The 25,778-nt window shown below is 37.2% G+C and overlaps 1 protein-coding gene across 2 annotated transcripts; it reads right to left on the minus strand.

The window, feature by feature from the left end:
- Positions 1-792: 792 nt before the first annotated feature.
- On the minus strand, positions 793-18,494 carry LOC122282898 (palmitoyl-protein thioesterase 1-like). 2 transcript variants are annotated; one of them, XM_043094960.1, is made up of 12 exons: positions 18,127-18,490; positions 16,715-16,799; positions 10,737-10,788; positions 10,630-10,650; positions 10,484-10,537; positions 8,970-9,020; positions 8,202-8,264; positions 8,019-8,084; positions 7,783-7,821; positions 2,488-2,610; positions 2,302-2,394; positions 793-1,401 (listed from the first exon to the last, which is right to left on the minus strand). In XM_043094960.1, the coding sequence occupies exons 1-12, from the start codon at positions 18,218-18,220 to the stop codon at positions 1,057-1,059; spliced, it is 1,086 nt and encodes a 361-aa protein (XP_042950894.1). In that variant the 5' UTR covers positions 18,221-18,490; the 3' UTR covers positions 793-1,056. The 2 variants fall into 2 exon arrangements, with proteins under 2 accessions (XP_042950894.1, XP_042950895.1); XM_043094961.1 differs by lacking the exon at positions 8,019-8,084 and having other exon boundaries at positions 18,127-18,494.
- Between the last annotated feature and the right edge of the window lie 7,284 nt (positions 18,495-25,778).

Genomic DNA, 25,778 nt, shown 5'->3' on the forward strand with positions numbered 1-25,778 from the left:
GTACGGCCATAGAGTGAAAAATCACTTTTATATGGTGTGACGACGGAAGACCCTAGATCTGTCAAAATACGATGTTCGCTCGAGCGGGGTGTCGAGCGCACATCGAGCGTTCGACTCTGCCTGATTTCGCTCGAGCGTCAATGTCTCAGCTCGAGCGAACTTTGTTTTCCAGCAACCCGCTCGAGCTCACTGTTGAGCGGCAGTCGAGCGTTTGAATCTGCCTTAATTCGCTCGAGCGGCCAAAAGCCTCCGCTCGAGCGATCTTGTAAAATCTGCAATACGAAATTTTGCAAGTCATCAATTATACACTATAATGATATATTATAGTATATTATAATATATAGTAATATAGTATTAGTATAACTATTAATATGCACTATATAATATTTGTATAACTATTAATACAATAAACAAAATGATATAAGATTTTAAAATTTAATATTATATTAATTAGTAATTTATCATATAATACAAAACTATTTTATATATAGTTATATATTATATATAAATATTATGTACAATAGAAAAAATTAAAATATATATATATATATAAACCGGTCCGGTCCGGTTTTAAAAAAATAAAAATCAAAACCTGACCGATTTTGATCGGTTTTAAGAAAAATAAAATCGGTACCGGACCGAAACAAACTCGGGACCGGACCGATTCCACCGGTTTGGTCCGGTCCAGTCCGGTTTACCGGTTTTTTTTTACACCCCTATTTTTGCTTTTGCATATTGCTTAAGAAGCCACACCTACACTTCTTACAACTTGATTCACTTAACAATATGTGATGGAACAGAATAGTGTATTTAAACATTAGAAAGGAAAATTCAGGCACTTGGATACCTGATTCTTAAAATAGCCAATGACATTTAGCGTGTCTACCAATTACAAACTGTAGACAACATTTAAATGAATGCCAATAAATAATAACACTGCTAAATGTTCCATCATCGTGTAACCAGATATGTCCTATTTAACACATGTTTCCATGATCATACAGTATAGATTGTAATCCCAAGCCTTTCATAATTCAATTCAAGAAGTAATCCAAATCAAGTATCAGGAGGCAACGGCTCCTCCATTAGCCCCAGAAGTTCAGCGACGAAAGATTTTATTGATGAGGGCCAGAAATAAGATGATGATCCCTCGAATATTGCTTTAGTTGATGTTTTCTTGTCAATTGTAGTCGCAGTTTGCTCTATTTTCTTACTCTGAACTCCACTATCATTTTCAATACTTCTCTTTCTTGATGCTTTGTCCACCAAGTAAGGCACAACGTACCTTTTCATATCCCTTCTGGAAATTCCAAGATGGTTTCCTGGAACACTAATGTACTTGACCTTTCCAGCTTCATCTAAGGTTTTCAAACCAATCCAATCCTCGGCATAAAGGTTTGTCTGCACACAAAAACTACAAATGCTAAGATATCTCTCTAATATGAAAGAGTAATGCCTCTGTTAATCGTAGATTTTATTATCTCGAAACACCTGCTAATGTGGAACATTTTAAGTGGCTTCATATGTCACATTGTCACTAACTTATATGGCTGATTATTTAAAATGTGCCATATTAGCAGGTGTCACTAAGGATGACAAACATTTAAGATGATGAACATTCTTTCTCACACTGAAAAGCTGTAAGATCCATTAATAAACTTGGATGAAACACAACTCTTCACTTTCCCAGGAACGATCAATGAATGGTTTACCATGATTAACTTGTGTTTTACATAGCTGAACAACATCCTGCCCCTTGGCCATAACATTCAATTTTTCTAAGCCAAATTGTTTTTTCATTATCACTATGAATTGCATCAGTAGCTTTAGGCACCCCTTAATTTATTGTCCACCATGAGACTCAATGAAATGGATCTTCAATTTTTTGTTACACAGACGCTGATGGTTTCAAGTAGTTATAATCACCAATGGGTTCCCCAATCATGATTTTTCAAGATATAGAGTTTTTTTTCCTTCTTTTTCTTTGTTTTTTTTTTTTTTCATGATATAGAGGTTGCAGCCATCATTATATAGTAAGCAAAAGTACCGATCTGGTTGGTAAGTGCAGTTATGTGTCCTCAACATACCCGCTTGAAGGCTACCACATACAGAGCCAGGGAGAGGAGGAGAAGCAGAACCAATAAGATACTATTGAACAAATTCATAGAAAAGAAATCAATTGCCCAACCATTTTTACAATGGAAATCCCATGAGAGCAAAACATTTAAGACTGGTAAAGTAATTCCATAATAACGATGATGAAGACAATGACGATAATGATAATGATCACAATAAAGATACCTGCTGTGGTGGTAAAACTGGATTGAAAGTTCCATCAGGGTAATACCCAAACCAAGAAGTTTCTTTGGGTATCAAAACAGTGTCATGCTCAAACTGTGAACATACAAAAATAAGATGAAGGTTGAGAAAATGCTTCATAAGCAAAATTTGTGCACATAAGGACAAATAAAAAAAAGGGGGACTAACCATGATAAGCACCAAGTTCTGTAAGCTAGTGAACCGTTCCTTGTAACTGGAGTTTTTCTCACCAGGGACTTCATTGTTAAGCTTTGGAAGAAATCTGCATTTCTCCAAGTAGCTGGGGATAGCCTGGAAACATTAAATAGTAGATTCTGATGTTAAAGTTTAGGTCAAAAGGAGAGAGAAAGGAAAATGTGCATAGTTTTCAACGCACATATGATTATCTGGCAAACGGAATTTTCTCCTTCAGAAAGGGAGGGGGAAGAAATGAAAACTATAGATAGCATTTTCAAAGAGAAAATTGAGCCAAAAACAGTTAAAAAGGAGGCTTCTGTAAGATGCTGTTGTGGAGGTGTTGAGAAGTAGTGATGCAGGTGCTGCATTACGTGTGTGTGTAAGGCTAAACGACAGATGCTTCTTAACAAACATGTAATATGAGTTGCAGTTTAGAAAGGTTATTAGTACGGTGTCGTTTTATGTTGGGAGTAAAAGAATTAAAAGGCAGATGTCGTATGAATATGAAAGAAAGGAAGAAAGTAAAAACGATGACGTTTGTAATTGTTTTCAACTATAAATAACGAACTGAAAGGAAGGGAAAAGGCATCAGAAAGTTTATCAATCATTCTCTCGTCTCTCTATTTCCATCTCTATTTCTCTCATTCATCTACTTCTTGGAGAGTGACTCTCTCGAATCAGTCAAGGTAAAAGGGCCCATTACATTTGGTATCAAGAGTCAGTACTATGGCAGAAGGTACAAGTTCATATGCGCAGGTTCTTGATTCAGTAAACCAGTTAAGGCAACAGCAAGAAGTGCAGCAAAAGCAATTGGAAGATGCGATATCCATTTTGATTCAGCAGCAAGAAATTGTTCGTGTGGATAGGGAAAATCAAGAAAGAAAGTTTGCTGAGATGGTGCAGCAAATCTCGAGAATTTCTTTGAATAATTCTCTTGGGAATGATCATGGAACAAGACAGCATCAAGAAAATGTGAATCTTGAAGAAAACGACAGATGCTAAACGACAGATGCTTCTTAACAAACATGTAATATGAGTTGCAGTTTAGAAAGGTTATTAGTACGGTGTCGTTTTATGTTGGGAGTAAAAGAAAAGCTTGGAAGTCGAGTTCTTATGATTCTGGAACTAGTGTACAAAGATCAATACAAGTTCCTTCTATTTTGGGGGCTCCTCCTAAAGGGCAGGTTGTCTCTAAAACACCTTACCAGAGGATTTCAGAAACTCAAATGCAGGAAAGAAGGAAGAAGGGCCTTTGCTATTTTTGTGAAGAAAAATATCATCAAGGGCATAAATGTGTCAAACCAAGATTGTATGTTTTGGAGGGAATGGATTTGTCTCAAATGGATTCATGGGAGCTAGTAGAGGAAACTCAGCAGTTACAAGAGGGGGCACAACATCAAGATGAACAACTTGCTGTTCAAGTGGCCTCAATTTCGATTCAGGCAATGATGGGTACATCAAGCCCTCAAACCATGAGGGTTGTTGGACAGCTAAGGAAAAAGAGAGTGGTGATATTGATTGATAGTGGCAGTACTCATAATTTTGTAGATACCATGGTAGCCATTAATTCTGGGTTGTGTTTACAGAGATCCAATCCGATGCAAGTTAAAATTGCTAATGGTGATATGGTTAGTAGTGAAGGAGTGTGTACTGAAGTGGGAATTCAGATTCAAGGAACTACATTTGTAACAGATTTTTGTACCCTGGAGTTAGGTGGATGTGATGTTGTCCTAGGGGTGCAATGGTTATTGTCTCTAGGGCCCATTCTTTGGGACTTTAAAAAGCTGCAAATGCAGTTTAACATTGAAGGAAGAGGTATTTCTTTACAAGGGTTATCTTCCCCTTGTAGTCCCTTGATTAAAGATGGGGAAATTTCCAGTATAGCTGGATTGGAACATCGAAGTATGTTCTTACATATGATTTCTGTGCAACCTCAAGAAGGTATTATTAAAGAACCTGAGAGGATAACAAAGCTGTTGAGTAGGTTCAGCAGTGTTTTTGAGGAACCAACTGGCTTACCTCCTCAAAGATCCCATGATCATCAAATCAACTTGAAGCAAAGGGTTGTACCTGTGAGTGTTAGGCCTTACAGATACCCTTATTATCAAAAGACTGAGATTGAAAAAATTGTTAAAGAATTACTGCATTATGGAGTAATAAGGCCAAGTCAGTCCCCTTTTTCATCTCCAGTGTTGCTGGTGAAGAAAGCTGATGGATCTTGGAGGATGTGCATCGACTACAGGGTTTTAAATGAAGCTACAATCAAAGATAAGTACCCTATCCCTGTTGTAGATGAATTAATTGATGAGTTGTTTGGTGCTACAATTTTTTCTAAGCTTGATCTTCGATCGGGCTATCATCAAATTAGAATGAGAGAGGATGATGTTCCTAAAACTGCATTTAGAACACATGAAGGGCATTTTGAATTCCTTGTAATGCCCTTTGGTCTTACAAATGCACCTTCAACATTCCAAGGTCTCATGAATGATGTATTTAGACCTTTTTTGAGGAAATTTGTAATTGTTTTCTTTGATGATATCCTGGTGTATAGCAAAGATATAGAGTTTCATTGTATACACTTAGATGCTGTTTTAGCAACACTGAAAGAGAAAAGACTTTATGCAAAGAGATCAAAATGCCACTTTGCTTGTGAAGAGATAGAATACCTCGGTCATCTCATTTCAAGAAATGGAGTGAAAGCAGATCCAAAGAAACTTGAAGCAATGATTAGTTGGCCTATACCAAAGAATGTGAAGGGTTTGAGGGGCTTTCTTGGACTGACTGGCTACTACAGAAAGTTCATTAAAGCCTATGGTATTATTGCAGCACCTTTGACAGCACTATTGAAGAAAGATTCCTTTCTATGGAATTCAGAAGCCACAAGAGCATTTGAGGAATTGAAAGAAGCTGTCACAAATCCACCTGTTTTGGCACTACCAGACTTTACAAAAACTTTCATCATTGAGTGTGATGCGTGTGCAAATGGAGTTGGGGCTGTACTGATGCAGGACCAAAGACCCTTGGCTTTCTTAAGCCAAGCATTGAAAGGGAAAAATCTGTTGCTATCCACATATGAGAAGGAGTTTTTGGCCTTGGTATTGGCAGTTAAAAAATGGAGGCCTTATATTCTTGGTGGTGCTTTTGTAGTGAGAACAGATCACCACAGTTTGAAATATTTGCTTGAGCAAAAGATTGGTACAGTTGCACAGCAGAGATGGCTCTCTAAGCTCTTGGGCTATGACTTTACAATCGAATACAAAAAAGGAGTGGACAATAAAGTAGCTGATGCTTTGTCTAGAAGGGATGAAAGTGATGAAGCTGTGTCATTGAATGCAATTACAGTTCCTAATCCTACATGGGTAGAGGATATTCGAAAAGCTTATGATAAAGATCCTCTTGTGAAGCAGAAGATAGAAGAGGTCCAGCTGGGCCAATCTTCCTCAAATTTAGTTTTAAAGCAAGGCATTCTCTTCAAGAAGGGCAGGATTTACATTCCTAATTGTGCAGACTTAAAGTCAAGAATCTTATACTATGTTCATGCTAGTCCATTGGCTGGACATTCAGGTTTCCATAAATCTCTACATAGGGCCCGAGGTGATTTTTATTGGCCTGGTCTTAAACTTGAGGTGAAGAGGTTTGTTAAGGAATGTGAAGTATGTCAAAGAAACAAGGGGGAAAATGTGCTGCCAGTAGGTTTATTACAACCTTTACCTATTCCTCAACGAATATGGACTGATGTGTCTATGGATTTTGTTGAAGGATTGCCTATGTCAAAGGGATTTTCTGTAGTAATGGTAGTAGTTGATAGGCTATCGAAGTATGCACACTTCTTAGCCTTGAAGCACCCCTTTACAGCAGCCACAGTTGCTGCATTGTTTTTAAACAATATCTTCAAACTGCATGGGATGCCCAGCAGTATTGTCTCTGATCGAGGGGCCACTTTTACAAGTTCTTTTTAGAAGGAATTCTTCAAATTACAAGGAGTAAATTTGTCTTACTCCTCAGCTTACCATCCTCAAACTGATGGTCAGACCGAGGCAGTAAATAAGTGTTTGGAATACTTTTTAAGGTCATTTTCAGGTGACAAACCAAGGGGTTGGTTTGATTGGTTACCACTTGCTGAATGGTGGTACAATACTTCCTGTCATGCATCCACCAAAATGACACCATATGAAGCAGTGTATGGTGTCCCTCCTCTGAAATTACAGCAGTACATTCCTGGTTTTTCTCAGAATCAGGTTTTGGATGAGTTACTTAAAACAAGGCAGGAGGTGTTAGAAGCTCTGAAGCATAATTTGATGTTGGCTCAGGAAAGAATGAAACTATTCTTTGATAAAAGGCATACTGAGAGGGAGTTCATGGTGGGGGATTGGGTCTATTTGAGGCTTCAGCCTTATAGACAAAGTTCTCTAGCTCTTCGAAGGAATATGAAGCTGGCACCAAAGTTCTTTGGGCCATTTCAAGTGGTAAGCAGAATTGGACAGGTTGCATACAAATTGGATTTGCCACCTCAATCCCGTTTGCATCCTGTTTTTCATGTGTCCTCCTTAAAAAAGAAATTGGGTCAACATATATCTCCTTTGTCTACCTTGCCACCAGTTGATGCAGAGAGACAACTTGAAACTGAGCCACAACAGATTTTACAAAGAAGGAGCAGAAAACTTAACAACAGGGCTGTTGTGGAGGTGTTGGTTCAGTGGATGGGTGCTACACCAGAAGAAGCTACATGGGAATCATATTGGAAGCTTCGGGAAAAATTTCCTCACCTTGTGGGCAAGGTGCTTTGAAGGGGAGGAGTGTGTAAGATGCTGTTGTGGAGGTGTTGAGAAGTAGTGATGCAGGTGCTGCATTACGTGTGTGTGTAAGGCTAAACGACAGATGCTTCTTAACAAACATGTAATATGAGTTGCAGTTTAGAAAGGTTATTAGTACGGTGTCGTTTTATGTTGGGAGTAACAGAATTAAAAGGCAGATGTCGTATGAATCTGAAAGAAAGGAAAAAAGTAAAAACGATGACGTTTGTAATTGTTTTCGACTATAAATAACGAACTGAAAGGAAGGGAAAAGGCATCAGAAAGTTATCAATCATTCTCTCGTCTCTCTGTTTCTATCTCTATTTCTCTCATTCATCTACTTCTTGGAGAGTGACTCTCTCGAATCAGTCAAGGTAAAAGGGCCCATTACAGCTTCTAGCATTCCTACGAATTCAGAGTCACATGGTTTCTAGAATGTATAGATGTGAGAAAACCATGCAGTAGAAAAGCTCCAGCAGGTTATACTACTCACATTTGGTAACTTTAGATAACCACTGGGAGCCAAGTGATCCTGCAATTCCACAAATCAAAGTGTCATGCCTTGTAAGAGACATCCAAAAGAAAGTGTGATTTGACAGCAAAATAGTGACAGGAAGAAAAAATCCAACTTCAGTACAGAGTTGAAATTCCATATATATATATATATATAAAACACGAAGGAAAAATAAGACAGTGCAAGCTGAAGAGATTTCATAGACAGATTTATACTTGGATATACTCAGTATAGATCTCCGACTTGATCAGTCTGTCCGCAATAATGCATAAAACCCCAGACTGTATGAATATTAGAGGCGTCAAATTTAAGGAAATTTAAATAATTTTATCATGATGTGATGCAGAAGAAAGAAACTATTTGAAATGATAATAATAGAAAGCCATGATGGAACTTACGCCACAAAGAGGAACAGAGGCAGTACCAGCATGGGGTCCACCTAAGGAGATAAAATTCTTAACCTGTTTTTCGAAATTATGAAAAATTTTCGTTAGATTAAAAAAGTAAAAAAGATATGATTATAGAAGACTAGGTACCGTATTATACAGAGCGCTATACTTCTGAAAAGGCAATGATCTGTATATAAATTTAGCAACACATGAGCATGCAAAGATGAGACACCTCTTATTTAACAAAGGAACTCTGCTTCATGTATACACAGCTTAATGAGAAAACAAAATGCTGTGATTCCTAGGTGGAAAATGGAGAAAAAAATATACCGAGTCAATATATATATATATAAAAATAAAAAACACCGAGAAAATTTATGAACATTTACACATTGAGATATGATTGATCCATCACAAATTGTTTTTCTATCAACTCAAATTCAATATTCAATCGATAATTCACGAGCTTCAACTCCCTGCTTATGGCTATACTGGTTATAACCTCCTATTCCCATCCCCCACCATCAAATATGAAAAAGGTAGAAGAAAAAAAGATTAAAAAAAAAAAAAAGGATTAATACATTTGTCGAATCTAAAACGGCCAAATGATGAACCTATGAACACCATTCATTATGCCTTTCAAACATATTTAACATGAATTAGGTGTGAATATGCATAGTCAAAAGATTCAAAATTTCATTATGATAAAATTAAATTGTTGAACAAAAATTAGGAAACACTTAATTAGCAACGTATATCTTCAAGACGGGTTCTTACAGGAGGTCCACCAGCGCAAAACTGTAAAACACCTCGACCTATTAAGTTACCCTGTTAAATCAAACAAACGCTAAGAATGAGAAACGATACAACCTACCTGAGAATCAGCAATCATTATCAAGTTATTACCTCAATAATAGGCAGTTAGAAAATGAAAAGATAATCCAAAATTATGAGTTGGTTCCCACTTACCAAAAAGGAAATTTTCTTTTCTGATAGGATTAGAGAAACACCAACCGATTCCTGGTTAAACCTAGCATGATGGGATATTATCCCCCCTAAATCCATACAGTGCAAACTAACTAGTATTTCTACATCCTTTTCACGTAGCATGCATCAAGTGCACCTAGAAACCTAAACATGTCAAGGTTAAGGAGAGATTAACTACAATGACCATCCTTGACATAATTTATTCTGAAAGCCATTAAGTAATAAAGGGGAAGTTACAATGCACCAAGCACAATTAAAGAGACTAAATAACATCCAGTTAAATAGATCAAGCAGTGCAAGGAAGAAAAACGAATCCATCCATAAGAAGTGATGCAATTCCGGTTGTAACTAAGAAAATTCAGAAGGAAGCTAACCACCAAGAAAAGAAAGGTGCTATATGAAGTGAAAACACAAGATGATATGTTCTTTACCCAAAAAAAGGCTATGATTTTTCCTAGAGTAGAAAGACAAACAAGAAATTCAAGAAGCTGATTCCTGTTGTTGGGATTATACTGTACAGCTGAATTGAGTTTATTCGCAATGACTTGCCCATAGACAAAAAGAGTTTATCAGCAATGACTAATTCATTCAATTTCTAGAAGCGTCATGAAAGTTGCATGAAATCATTAAACACATCGGCAATTGTTAGGTATGATGAAATTGGTTTACTGTAAGGAAAATTATAAGGTTAAAACCCTCCTACTGCCCATTTACTACTCTTTTTGTATTTAATTTTTTTTAAAAATTTTTTATTTTACTTAATGATTAAGGAAGTGATTATTAACAAAATTATATATATTTTTAATTTTTTTTCTTAATGATTAAGAATGTTAAAAAAATACTTAAAAGAAAATGATAAAAAAATAAAAAACTTCAAATTCTTTATAAGTACTAAATGGGTAGTAATAGGGTGGTAACCCTATCATTGTTTCACACTTATGAGAACATGTGAATTAAGTCTTAGGGTGCATTCAAAGAAAGAGAGTTACTTGAAAAAAGCAAATTCACTTTGACTCATAAACTGCAAAAATGATAATTATAACTTGAACATTGTTTGTTTAACTGACCAGTGAAGGGAGATTAGATCTCTTCCATTGGGAAGGAGAATGACAGATAGTTCTACTTAAAAAGTTATACCAGTTCAACCAAATGCCTTCTCCAATTAATTTTTCATTTAAATTGGACAGTGCCATAACAGTACGGAAATAAGTCATAAGAGATGATTGAAAAAACAGATGAGTCAGTAGATCATGTTAATTTACAAAGACAACTGAACAGGAAGAAATCTGACAATCATAAATCACCTGGGAGAGACCAACTATGTTGTAACCATTTCTAAGTTCTTTCATTTCCTTCACCTGTAGTGTAATAGTGAATTAGTTGTATGGAAAAACAAACTTCAAAAGCCAGGGAAGGAACATGGCAACTGTAACCAAGTGAGCTATATTAACTTGTTGCAAACAGTTCCCGCCTACAAACATTAAACTGATTTAATTACTACAGGACAATGTAAACGTTACTTCCAACAAGACAGGCCTAGGTTTTTTATGCGCTTGCCTGTTCCGCAAGTGGCATAAACCAAGAATCCCATGTTCCATCTCCAACTTCTTTGCAGCGAGGAAAGAAATGAACATATTTTTGGGAATACTAACTTTTGCAGGGTTATGGTCTGGAATGCTTCGGAAGAAAAATAAACTTCCAGAAAATAACCAATCGCCCCAGAAGATTTTGAAACTTCCTGGAACATATATAATATCTACATGTGGGATAGTTTATTAGTTTCTGGTCCCCCCTAAATCATTGATATTTGAGAGTAAATTATGACAACCCCAAATGTACAAGTGGTATTGAACTATACAAAGACATAAAATGAATACTTTAATTTTACTTCAGTAAAACTAGCCAACGTAGTTGCGTTCTATGACATTTTACAAATGTTGTTAACTATGTCCTACAAATGTTGAATTCCTGTCAATTTGCATGCAAGGAGCCATAAAGGAAGACACAAAAATATTTTGAATGAAATAGTTTACGTAGAGGGAAAATTCATGTCTCAGTTTACGATCTTCGAATTAATGGATTTAACTTATCCTAATATTATCTTTAATACTGCAAAGAAAAGGATCTATCATCTTTAATACCGAAAAACTCATCCAATTTGGTACTTCATAGGAAAATTGGGTTTTTTTTTTTAAAGATCCATTTTCAAGGATGTTACTGTGAGACAATAACCAAAGCCAGAAGAGCAAAAGCATTCTGAATATGGTAACGGAAGCAAACATCAATTAGTAGTGTCCTTCGACCTCCAACTAGATGACAATATGAATATCATCTCTCAGGAATTGATTATAAAACGAGACATTTCAAACATCTAGTCTTGATCTAACTTTGAAAAAATTTTATTCAGAAATACTGTGTATTTGTAAGCTTTTGGTCTGTAATCAAGCAAGTTTTACTACAGAACAAGGTATGTATGTAAAATTTGTAAATGAAAGCAGAAGATTTGATCAAAATGAAACTGAACTCATTCTCATTATCAAAAATGCTTAATGGATGTATCTGTACAAAAGACTATTTATAGACTTGTGATGGACTATTATGACTGTACAATTCTTGATATCTGATTGTACAATTCTTGATATCTGGCCAACTTTACTTGGCTACCCTTGTAACTAACTTAACTAACTATCTTTAGATGAAGCCTTTTGTTTGGCTTCTCGGGACTTCAATTATAATTCCTCTATATAACTCTGTACATTCCAACACCCCCCCTCAAGATGAGAATGGATGTTAATCATTCCAATTTGCAAAGAAGATGATGAAAGTTAAGAGATCCGAGAGGTTTGGTTAAGATGTCTGCTAGCTGATGCTTGGAAGGAATATGGATGATCTTGATGAGGCATTCTTGTAGTTTTTCTCGAACCAAACGGCAATCCAATTGGATATGTTTTGTTCTTTCATGATGAACAGGATTTGAGGCAATATCAGAGGCAAGTTTGCTGTTAGTGTAAAGTAGTGCAGCTTGAGAATGAATTATGTTGAAGTCAGCCAAAAGATAAACCAGCCATTGAAGTTCACAAGTTGTAGAAGCTAGGGCTCTATATTCAGATTCTGCTGAGGATCTACTAATAGTAGGTTGTTTCTTTGACTTTCAAGATATAAGAGAGTCACCTATTAAAACTGTAAATCCAATGACACTTCTTCTAGTGTCTAGACAGCCCCCCCAGTCACTATCTGAATAGGCCTTTAGGTGCAAGGTAGATGCTGCAGATAGAAAAATACCTTGACCTGGTGTAGCTTTTATGTATCTCAGAACCCTTTCAGCAGCTTGAAGGTGCATGGTGCTAGGATTAGACATAAATTGACTGAGTGCTTGGACTGAATAAGCCAGATCAGGTCTTGTGATTGTGAGGTAGAGTAGTCTACCAATTAGTCTTCTGTAAGAGGCAGGATCAGATGAAGGAGGAGTGGAGTAATTTGTAGTGAGCTTTAAAGTTGATTCCATAGGAAAGGCCACGGGTTTGCAACTAAAGAAGCCACTGTCTTGGAGAATATCTAGAGCATACTTTCTTTGACAGAGAGTGATGCCCTTGGCTGATCTAGCCACCTCAATACCCCAGAAATATTTCAACTCACCCAAGTCTTTGATGGTAAAGGAATCATGTAAAAATTTCTTTACAGTAGCTATTTGCTCAAGATTATCAGAGGCAATTATAACATCATCCACATATATCAATAAGGCCATGAAACTAGTTGAAGTTTGTTTTATGAAAAGGCTTGAATCTGACTTGCCTTGAGTAAAACCAAACTGAAGTAAGGATGAAGATAGTTTAGAAAACCGCTGTCTTAAGGCCTGTTTTAGATCATATAAGCTCTTTCTGAGTTTGCAAACTCGAGGATCATTAGGGGCTGAAAAACTTGGTGGTAATTGCATGTATACTTCTTCATTCAAGTCACCATGCAAGAAGGCATTATTTACATCAAGTTGATGTAAATGCCATTGTTTTATGGCAGCAACAGCAAGTAAGACACGCACAGTTGTCATTTTTGCAACAGGAGAGTAAGTGTCAAAAAAATCTAGGCCTTCTTGTTGAGTATACCCCTTTGCTACTAATCTAGTTTTGTATCTCTCAATTGTACCATTAGTTTTAAATTTCACATGATATACCCATTTGCAACCTATTGCAATTTTATTTGGAGGTAGAATGGCAAGATCCCAAGTTTGATTAAGTTCAAGAGCTTTTATTTCATCTGCCATAGAGCAGCTTGCCATTGAGGGTGTGGAATGGCTTGTTTGAAAGTTTTGGGCTCAAAGATAGAAGAAACAGCAGAGACAAAAGCTTTGTGTTTAGGAGATAATTTGGAAGTAGAAAGAAAAGAGAGAATAGAATGAGGCTTACCAGGAGAATAGCTGGGAGATACTTGAGCTGATGAAGCAATCTTAGTCATGTTACCACAATAGTAATTCTGCAGATATGTAGGTGGATGCTTAACTCTTTCAGATCTTCTAAGAGTGTTTGTCTCAGTATTAGCAGAAGTATTGGAGGAAGTATTTGAGGGAATTGACATAGAAGAAGTATTTGGGATTGTTGAGTCATAGATTTGAGGAAAATTAGGAAAAACAAAAGATGTATGGATGGTGTTTGGAATAGAAGGAAAAATTGACTCATGGAAGACCACATTTCTAGATACAAAGGTTTTGAGGGTGAGTAGATCAAGAACTTTGTATCCTTTTATGTGAGGTGGGTAGCCAAGGAATATACATTTGGAAGCTCTTGGTTGAAACTTGTCTCGATTGCTTGTAATTGTGCTTGCAAAACACAAGCATCCAAAGACTTTGAGATGCTTATAATCTGGTAGTTTTTGAAATAAGAGGTAATATGGGGTCTGGTTATTGAGAATGGAGGAAGGAGTACGATTAATAAGATGTGTGGCAGTTAAGACACAATCTGTCCAGTAAGGCAAAGGTAGTTTTGACTGAAACAAAAGAGCTCTAGCTACATTCAATAGATGTTGGTGTTTTCTTTCAACCCTACCATTTTGTTGAGGTGTTTCAACACATGATAATTGATGTATAATGCCATGCTCTTGATAAAAAACAGGCATATTAAACTCTTGACCATTATCTATTCTAAGAGTTTGAATGTTTGTGTTGAATTGAGTATGAACATAGGTAATATAGCTATTGAGTAGAAACCGAGTGTCTGTTTTTGCTTTCATACAAAACAACCAAGTAAACCTTGTGTAATCATCTATGATGGTTAGAAAGTATTTATAACCAGAATATGATGTAGTGGAGAAGGGATCCCAAATATTACAATGAACTAATTGAAAAGCTTTATTGGAATAACTGTTTGATACAGGAAATGATAGCTTCTTTTGTCTAGCTAAGGGGCAAATCTCACAGACATGATTGTGAGCAGCTTTTATAGAAGAATCAAATGAACTAATGATTTGCATTCTTGCAGATGGAATGTGTCCTAATCGAAAATGCCATACATCAGAATTGGTATTACAAGTTTCAGCTAAAGAAGTAGAAGAAATAATAGAATCAGGCATTGTTTGTTTCAGTAGAGAAGTTTTGTCGATGGTATAGACCAGATTTCTCTTCAGCAAGCCCACTCATCTTCCATTTGCTGAGATCCTACAGAATACATTTGGATTGAAGAAAGAACAATCCAATTGAATTATCTTTAATCAATCTTGAAGTTGAAATAAGATTGATATTGAAAGCAGGAACATAAAGGGCATTATGCATAATTATGTTGGGTGAAAATTTCACATTTCCAGTAAAGATAATAGGAACAGATTGACCATTAGGTAAATGAACTGTGGAAGGTGTACTGGGAATAGTAATGGAATCAAAAAGATGAGGGGAGCAGATCATATGATCTGTTGCCCCAGTATCAAGAATCCAAGTGGAATGATTCTTTGATGATGAAACTGTGTTGCAAGAGAAAACATTACCTGAGGTAGAGGCAACATTAGCTGTTGCAGTAGGATTAATATTTGAGTTTGATAGGCTATTGGCAAGTGTAAATAAATTTTGAATTTGCTCTTGAGAAAAAATCATGTTGGAAATACTTGGATTCTGCTCCAAATAAGAAACATTGTTAGCAATGGGCAATCTTGGAATAGCACCTCCAGATGATGTAAGGAAAGATCTTTTGCCTCGTGGACCCTTCCATCCAGGTAGATAACCAATTAGCTGAAAACATTTGTCTGCAAGGTGGCTAGAATAGCCACAATGAGAGCATATCACATTTGTTTTTCCTTTTGGCTTTGTGAATCTAACTCCATTTGTTGATGCTTGTCTTGATGGTTGTGCAGCAATCATAGCATGGGAGTCAAGATTGATGCCAACTGCATTAGTCAAGGATCTTTGGCTTTCTTCTTGAAGCAACAAAGAAAAAACCTTGCTCATGGAAGGTAATGGGGATTGAAGCAATAATTGACTTCTCATGGCTGAGTAAGAATCATGTAAGCCAATTAAGAACTTCATTACATAATCAGATTGTTGACGGTCTGTGAGATTCTTTAAAATGTTAAATGAACATCTAACCAGATTTCCACACTTACAGGATGGTATAGGACGAAAGCTAATATACTCATCCCATAAAGCCTTGAATTCACTGAAATATTCAGTAACAGATTTTGAGCCTTGAGAAATGGAACTAAGAGACTTTTCTAAAGTGAAAACTCTTGGACCATCACTTCTAAGATATCGGGTTTTGAGTTCTTCCCAGATATCAAATGCACTTGTGAAGTAGAGGAGACTGCCACGAAGCTCTTTGGCAATTGAATTCATCAACCAGGATAACATCAGATTATTAGCACTCAGCCAAGCCACTTGAAGGCTAGGATTATCAGGATTAGGTTGAGCCAAGCTTCCATCAATGAAGGCTATCTTGTTCTTCACAGTGAGAGCAATGGAAATAGATCTACTCCATGCAATGTAGTTCTCAGCCGTGAAGATTTCAGAGACAAGAAGAGCGCCAGGATTGTCCGATGGATGCAGATAATAGTGACTCGATGAATCATCAGAAGGATTTGTCACAGTAGAAGAAGAATTTTCCATAGAAGAAAGCAAGAAAAGATCAAGAAGAGCAGCGGAAGAATCTTTATTCTCTCGATGATACCATGTAAAATTTGTAAATGAAAGCAGAGGATTTGATCAAAATGAAACTAAACTCATTCTCATTATCAAAAATGCTTAATGGATGTATCTGTACAAAAGATTATTTATAGACTTGTGATGGACTATTATGACTGTACAATTCTTGATATCTGGCCAACTTTACTTGGCTACCCTTGTAACTAAATTAACTAACTAACTATCTTTAGATGAAGCCTTTTGTTTGGCTTATCGGGACTTCAATTCTAATTCCTCTATATAACTTTGTACATTCCAACAATGTACAACAAATGACACTATTGGAAACAATTTGATCCATGATCTGGAAACAGTTTTTTTAAGAGGATAAAATTTGGAATTGCTTTAGACGATGTGAATGAAAGAAGTTATGTAAACATACATGCAATATCCTTTAGTACCAGAAAAGTTACTCAGTAGCTCAGTGAACCGTTTAACCCCTCGATTGGAGCACTGATCTCCAATTCCTGCCATGAAGCATTAGAATAGAATAATGACATTTCAAAGAGCGACCGCATAAATACTAGCAACAATTTCTAGCTTTATAAACTTTTTCACATTGATCTGGTAATTCATTGAAGTTAAAATCAGGCATTATTTCTAAAATAAAACATCATAAAAGGACAAATAAATACGAAAAATACATATATCTAAATACATGACCAGAATAGAATGGGATTCCTAAAATAAGTTGGCTATGAGTTAGTATGCTGAAAATTCTCATAAAATAGGATAACCAAGTGTTTTGATTGCTAAGAAAATTCAGTGGTCCATTAGCTCTTGCAGTTAATAAATGAACAAGTTAACAAGGTAATAGTAGACATAATAATAAACATAGTAAGGTAGAAATTAGATATCTGCTATTGAAATTCAGATTGTGTTTACTTAAAGAAACGTTTAGGACATTTGGACCCATTTCAAGTCCCAAGTTAAACACAGTTTACAGCTTACTCCGCAAAGTTACCAAGCATGCCACCATTTTATGCATGTTGTGTTCCAGAGTTTTATACAACATGAGAGTTTTATGTTAAAATTCGCTCCTGATAGATTTTAATACAAACCTCAACTTGTTTCCTAAATAAACAATTTGCCATGTAAGTATAATTTTTTTGGTTCGTTTCATTCTGTGTAGTCTTGATTCATAAACCGAACCCTATACAAGTTACAAATAGTTTGCATAAATCGCAAGAGAAATGAGAAGATTATAAAACCCTGTTCCCACGTGCATGTTTGCAAAAGCTATCCTTGGAAATCAAAACAACAAGTAAGGTCAGATGCGTGTGCGTGCAAAGACAAGGTGTGCCATTAATCATTTGTAACAATTGCAGCAGTATCTCTCCGTATGCTATATTGCTATTTTCGTCGGCGACTCACAACAATATCTACTTTGTGGTAGCACCCACCCACTAAACTAGGATTTTGGTTGCTATCCCAAGTGTTTCTCCTGCATTTAATAATTCCAATATAAACAGAGGAAGCACATTAAGTGCAGGATGTTAATATCCAAAGCTCCAGCATCTTCCTCCTAGTTAGCCCAAGAACACGAGCATAATCGAAATCATACAAAACCGCACAGAACATCCATTTATATAATCTACCACAAGCTTCCGTTAAATAGCAACAGAGCCATCAAGTATTAATCACCAAAAAAAAACACAAGACTAACAGTCAAAGAACCAGCAGAGAAGGGGAAAAGAAAGCCAATAATACTACAAATCAAAAAATAGATTCTACAAGCAAATTAATGATTAAAAGGAAACAGATTAAAAAAAATAAAAAAAGAAGAAGACATACCGTGGAGTATTATGAAGGGTATGGACTGCGAAAGTGAGATGAACGTAAAGAGAAAGATAACTATGGAGGAAATGACTGGTAAAGAAAAAGCCATGAGTATTTTCAGTTGAAGAAGAGAACTATAAGATCAAAGGGAATGTGTGATTTTGGATGAATTTAACGACTCCAAGAACTTTCGGAAGATTTTGTTCTCTTGTATTGGCTATTTGATAAGAGTGTTAACGGTAGTTGGTGCTCATTGATTGGTGAAAAGGCACCTTCGCTGCTGCTTCTGCTGCTCAGCATCGTAAGGTTTCTTCTTGAAGTCACCAATAGGTAAACACCTTGGTCTTTGGGTCGGATTGCAGTGTCAGTTTGTTGAGTAAATGAATTCTCTGCGGCGATGTTCTTGTTTGTTAGTGTGTGGGCTACTCCTCTCGGTATTTTGATATTTTCCTTTAGGTTCTGTTTGTTTTCCGACAGCAAAACATAAAAAAGAATTTTTGGAGACTATTCCTTCACTCTCTCTCTCTCTTAAAAAATTAAGGGCTCCACGTCTAATTTTCATCAAAAGAGGAGGAGGCCTCGATTTTCTCTTTCTTCCCTTTCTCATTATCCTCATTCCACCATCCACCCACCTTGTTTATCAAGGGAGTTTTTTTTTTTTTTTTTTTAGCTTAGTTTTAATTTACTTCTTTCAAGATCGAAAAAGACAGATCTATATGCAGAAAGATAACATTTTCTTATACACAAAAATATTCGACCCCAGACGTAACGAAGTTGCATAGCAAGACATCACTCAATAAGGATAGAGGAATGTTCAGTGGCGTTGGGTTAGGTTCTATTGATGGAGTCTTATTTTGTAATGAAATTGGTGAAACTATTTGGTAAACATGATCGACTTTTGTTATGTATTTTGAAAATGCACTTTTTTGTAAACAAGATCTTCATACTGCGTAACTGGTCATAGGTTTAAGGTGTAACTAATAGGATAGTTTTTATATTTAGACAGATACCTTATTTTGAAGTTTGAAAGTTGTGATAATGAGAGAGTCCATTTTATCAAATGTTAGATTTTATATTAGTAATGTATAAAGGGAAAGTACTATGAAATATAGCAACTTAGTCCATCTTTAGGAAGGGGTTGTTACAATTCTTGTGGATGCAAGCTTTTGTGTTGAACCATATTAAATCTGTATTAAGCCACGAATGTGTGTAATTTTCAAGAGAAAGCTTGAGCCATATTTGAACCTATATTTCAAAAGAACTACTCAATTGTACAACAGGAGCCACATTAGAATCATTATAAAGAGCAAGAACTTCTCCCTCCCAAACAATGTGAGTTCTCCTATACCACCTCACTCATCCGTCACTATAGTGTATCTCAATCTCCCCCTTTAAAATTCTGACGTCTACAGCATGCCATTTTATCGTATGTGGCATGGCTCAAGTGCCAAGTTTTTTTTGTTGAGATTGGCTTGATACCAGTTGTATAGCCCCAAAGGAAAGCTCAAGCCATATCTGGGCTTATAAGGAAGATTTGGACGTTAATGACCTTTGATATTTTTTTTAGATAATGATTTTTATTTTTATTTTTGGATGATCAAACTTCATTAATCAAGAAATGATTACAAACATATATCAAACCATAAGGTTTGACATTAAAATTCCGGAATACAATCCCACCACATGGTGATACTTTCAACATTTCTCGCATATTGAGCAAGAGAATGAGCAGCCATATTAGCTTATCTATAAACATGTGTAAACAAAGATTCCCCATAACAAGATGATAACTGTTTAATCTCAAAATAAAGTCCACCAAACAATGAACTAGTGATACTATCTTGTTGCAACACCTCAATCACCATAAGACAATCACTTTCCACTTGAATTTTAGGAATTCCCATACCTGCACAGAATTGAAGCCCACGTAAGATAGCTAGCAACTCAGGCGTGGTTGCTACCAACAAAATTCTTCCTGAGCTATCAAGCAAGATTGCACCAGTCCCAGCTTTTCCAAACTCTGAAAAAATTGCTCCATCCACATGTAACTTCAGTATTTCTGATTGCGGCACCTTCCACTTGTAAAACTCTTGCACTTGCATCTTGGTTTTCTTATAAACAGTTTTAAAATTTTTAAGTAATGAAAGTGCATGTTCAGCAGCATGGTAAGGAGAAATGACAATTTGATCATGAAAGAATTTATTCCACGGGTACCAAAATCCCCAAACCACAGCAAAAAAAGTGGACAGGCTATCCCATTGTTTAGCCTTGCAGAAATTAAGAGCCACCTTAAAAACATTTAAAGAATTGTCAATGGCTAGTACAGGTAGAAATTCATTCAAAGTTCTCTTAAGCAACTTGCAGCCCACCAAAGCATGATAAATTCCATCTTGTCTTTCATTACATAAACTACAAATCCCATTATTTGGAACATATTTTAGTAATAGATTTACCTTTGTAGGCAATCCATCCTTGCAAGCATGCCAACCAAATATTTTTATCTTATTAGGGACTGGCATCTTCCAAATATGTTTCCAAACCACTCTTTGATCACTTGTAGCTGAGGACTCAGCTTCTTGGAAACCCTACTGATCTAGAATGAATTGGTAATAGCTCCTAACACTGAATAAGCTACTTCTTTCAAAGCCCCAAACTCTCTTGTCTACACTATTCCCAGCACCTAGAGTTGTTTTCAGAATATCCATCACAATACTTGGATTAAAGAGAGTTCTAAGTTTTTCCATATTCCAAGATCTAGAAGCCTTAGAAAAGAGAGAACTCACACAATCCAGCCTAGTCCCCTCACTTATCTCAATCCCTTCCTTAACCAAAGAATTATGACCTGAAATCTATTTATCAAGCCAAATGTTAATAGAATTTCCATCTCCTATCCTCCATCTACACCCATCCACAACCCATTTTTTAGCCTCCCAAATCCCTCTCCATGTATAGGATGGAGACTTGCCCAACCCAGCTGCCATAAAGTTTGAATCCGAAAAATACTTCGCTTTAAGCAACCTATGAAGTAAAGAAGTCTCATCTTGGAGTAACCTCCACCCTTGTTTAGCTAACATAGCCAAACTAAAGACTCTCAACTTCTTAAAACCCAAGCCTCCCCAAAATTTACTACCACACAATTTATTCCAACTCAACCAATATATTTTTCTCTCATTTTCCTTTTGCCCCCACCAAAACCGAGCCATCATACCCTTTAAATCATCACGCAAGCTAGAAGGAAGAAGAAAACATTGTGGAATATGAAGGAATAGAGAGAGCAACAGCCTTTAACAAAACTTCCTTTCCCCATTGAGAAAGCAACTTTTCCTTCCAAGTTTGCAATTTTTGCCAAACTCTTTGTTTAATAGAGTGAAATGCTTGAGCTCTAGATCTTCCTACGATTGGTGGTAGACCAAGGTACTTCTCGTACTGCTGGATTTCAGAACTACCCCATAAGTTTTTTATCTCCTCTCGGGTTCCACTACGCACATTACCACTAAACACCATAGCTGTTTTTTCACGATTAATCCATTGACCCGAGACTACTTCATATTTCTCCAGAATTGCTTGAACCCTTCTATTCTCCTATAACTCAGCCTTACAAAAAACCAAGCTGTCATCCGCAAAAGCAAATGAGTGATATTTGTACTCTGTGCTCTGGTTAAAAGAAAAAAGAGTTTTTGTTCTCTTTTAGAATTTCCATTGTCATTTAATTATCTATTTTTTCCGAGTGTGTATAAGTAAGTATCACCTTTAGCTCTATGAAATTGAGATCCGATACCAAGGGTGTCATACTCTAATTGTATATCTCAAAAACTTCATCTAAAAGAGTTGTAATCACCAGGAGTTAAAAGAATTTCCTCAATCAAACATCCTCTAGTATTGTTGCTAGCAACGTAGTTTGATTACATTGTGGACAACATAACTTACTCAATTTGTATTATTATAAATATTAATCTCAAATCTCTCACTTTATAGCAAAAAACAAGATCTTGCATCGGACAAAGATACTTGAAAATCCACTTAACTTCTTACCAATTAATTGGTTGTAGCTTATCATGATAAAACCTAACCATTCAGACTAAAAAGCAAATGTATGGTTATGTACACAATATAATATATGTTGCCCTTTCTTAGCCACATCCATGCCTTAATTAACTCTCGAAGTGGTGAGATAAGGAAATCCATTGAATGTTCAAGATCAATTATCTCCTTATAAACAAACCTCCATCATAGTGTTCATATTAGAATATTGTTGACTCTATTGGTGTAGACATGTTCATTGGCTGGAAGGATTTTCAAGATTGCTTGAGTGTAGAGATCGAGTTTAGAAGCCAATAGTGACTCCTCCCAAATTTTATTAATAAACCCTTACTTATGGTGGATGAATACCGTGGTAACAATAAACACTTGGGGGGTTACAAGATTGAGGAGAAAAAAAAAAAAAAAAAAAAACCCAAAACCCAAGTGTCCAAAAAAACCCTTAAAACCAATAACCAGAAAATACCATCAAAAAACCAATGAACCATGAAACAAGACACTAAGACCTAAAGGCATGAAGACCCATTTTGTCAACTTTTAGGCCCTTTAAGCTTGTGTGGAACATCATTGAAATTTGCCCACGTTCCATATCTCTAATACGAAGCCCAACGAGCTAGAAAATCTGCCCCTGCATTACTTTATCTAAAGATATGCATAATCTTAATTTCCAATGTGATGACCCGCTTTTACGTGTATTTTCACTGAAGGGTTGTTTTTAATTTAATTAATATAATGGTTTATTTATTTTAAATTAATATTTTTTAATTTATTTGATATTGTGTTTTATTTATTTAGTCATTTTACGGTTTTTAATCTCGTTTTCGGCGGATTAGTTTTGGGTTTCTGGAGTGAGTACTGGACCTCATTTCTTTCCTCCATCTTTTCTTTTCTCTTTTTCCCTTTTTTCTTTTTCTCTTTCCTTTCTTTTTCTTTTTCTTTTTCTTCTTTTTCCCTCCTTCTTCCCGTGCATCGACCCCCCCCCCGTGCATCTTCTCTCTCTCTCTCTCTCTCTCTCTCTCTCTCTCTCTCTCTCTCTCTCTCTCTCTCTCTCTCTCTCTCTCTCTCTCTCTCTCTCTCTCTCTCTCTCCTTCACGCCGTTTCGTCCAGCTACCCAGACCCACCGCTACCGGCTACCGTGCGGCACACCACCACCGCCAATCTCTTCCCCTCCCTCCAGTGAACCACCCCACAAATTTCCACCGCCAACGGAGCCGCCGTTTAGCCGGAAAACCACCATCAAGCCACACGATTTTAGTCCCGATCTGCCGCCGTCGCTCCACCTCCGGCCACTACCTCTTCACCACTTCATCACTGACTCCTTGCCGTCCTAACCCACCCATTTTCGACCTCAATCCGTCGCCGGAACAGTCCCCACGAGCTAGCTTTCCGATTTGGGTATTTTGGCCTTCCTCCGCCGTTTTCGCCGCCACCCACGGCCAAACTCCACTTCCCTTAGTTTCATAAACATCCTTAGGCCATTCCCTATCAATCTCGAGCTTTGGTTTGTCCCCGTTCAAAAGTGGGTATTTTACAACCCACGACCACAGTGAAATTTCACTGTTACGTTACTTTTCTTCCGCCGTTTGCAACGCCGCGAGCTTTCTAAAAATACCGTATAGCGCTATAAGTATTTTCCAAACTCTACTTTTAGATTTAAATATATTTTGCTCTTACAATAATTATTTGCTATTGGTTGGTTGATTCCGGACTGAGTCCGAGGAGTTCGAGGGTTGGATGGATTGAGGACGGAGTTGCGTGATGTATTGATTTGTGATTGGTTGGTTATTTGTGCCATGAGCCGTGCGTTACATATTTCATACATGTGCATTTTATTTATTTGAGAAAATCATGTTTTGTTGGCATAAATGGATTTTCGGGTGCGTGTGTCTCACAAGCCCAAGCCGAGATGGGTTATTATCTCGGTGGAGCTCCTCTGGTCACTCGGGAGCGTAATATACTGAGTGAAATCCCCTGAGTTGTCGCTGGGCGACGACGGGAGCGGGGGCTAGGGGATGCTTGGCTACGAACGCGCCTGGCGCGGAACTGGACATCGCTCTACGCACCGACTCTGTGGCCCTTAGCTGGCGAGGGCTAGAGGATGCTTGGCTACGAACGCGCAGGGCGTGGAACTGGGCATCGCTCGTTTAGGTGTCACACGCGTAGTCGTTACCTGCGGTGTGGCACAGGAGCCAGGGTGTGCGGATGACCCCTAGGGGAGGTCATAGTGCATACGGATTAATTGGTTAATGGATGGAGCGTAATATACAGAGTGACGTCCCCTGAGTAGTCGCTGGGCGACGACGGGAGCGAGGGCTAGGGGATGCTTGGCTACGAACGCATCGGGCTCAAAACTGGGCATTGCTCTACGCACCTACTCCGTGGCCCTTAGCTGGTGAGGGATAGAGGATGCTTGGCTACGAACGCGCGGGGCGCGGAACTGGGCATCGCTCGTTTAGGTGTCACACACGTGGTCGTTACCTGCGGTGTGGCACAGGAGCTAAGGTATGCGGATGACCCCTAGGGGAGGTCATGGTGCATACGGATTAATCGGTTAATGGATTGAGATAGATATGGGCCAAATGTGACTTTTGGAGAGGTATTGGGCCAAATGTGACTTTTGGCGAGATATTGGGCCAAATATGACTTTTGGCGGGATATTTGTAAATGATATGTTTTTGGGCCAAATGAGATTTTTGGCGTGCATAGAAAAAATATGATTTTATGGGTTTTGAACATTGGCATCCTATCATGCATATTGATTGAGTTTTATATGTTTTTATTTGGTGGTGTTTGGATTTTACTTACCTGCGGCACCATTTTTGGTTCCGTAGATTTTGATGCAGAGTTCGAGGAAGAGGAGGAGGCTGAGCCCGAGAATGCGGCTCCGCCGGAGTGTTGAGTTGAAGTCTATGCTTTGTAGTTGGTTTTAAAACAATATTTGTGTTTTATAATATTTTATTATATATGTTTTGACCAGTTTTGTATTATATTAAGAAAAAAATTCTGGTACTTAGTTATATGATTTTGCTATCCGCTGCGTGTTTCTTCATGCACATTTGTTGCCTTTACACACACTTGGCACTCGTCGATAGGGTGGTGACCCGTGTTGTATCATCCGGACGTCTCGATTTCCCCGTGTCCATATATGGGGATTTGGGGGCGTCACATCCAATATAGAGAGAATGGCTTGTATCCTATCCCAATAATCTTCAAGGTACCATATGCTACATCTTCCTTTTGCCAACCAATTAGCAACTAACAAAGAATCTACTTCAATCTCAACTTTTTGAATAGTCAAATCTTTGCAATGCTGTAAACCATAATATAAAGCTCGTAGTTCAACTTCATTATTATTCCCAACAGCCAACTCTTTAGCAAAGGCCCATATTAGATGACCCTTATCATCCCTAACTAATCCGCTTGCGCCCATACAACCAGGATTGCCCAAAGAACTCCCATCCACATTAAGTTTAAACTACCCTGCAATTGGTTTATTCCATTTCACAAGACAAGCTCTTAGTCTAGCAGCAACTTTTAGCGGAATACGAAGATTTTGTAAAAAATTTTCATCCCATCCTTAAACTTTTTACTAGCACGTAATCTTAAACCAACCCAAGCTATCGCTACTT

The sequence above is a fragment of the Carya illinoinensis genome, chromosome 11 (genome assembly GCF_018687715.1).
Source record: "Carya illinoinensis cultivar Pawnee chromosome 11, C.illinoinensisPawnee_v1, whole genome shotgun sequence".
Lineage (NCBI taxonomy): Eukaryota > Viridiplantae > Streptophyta > Magnoliopsida > Fagales > Juglandaceae > Carya > Carya illinoinensis.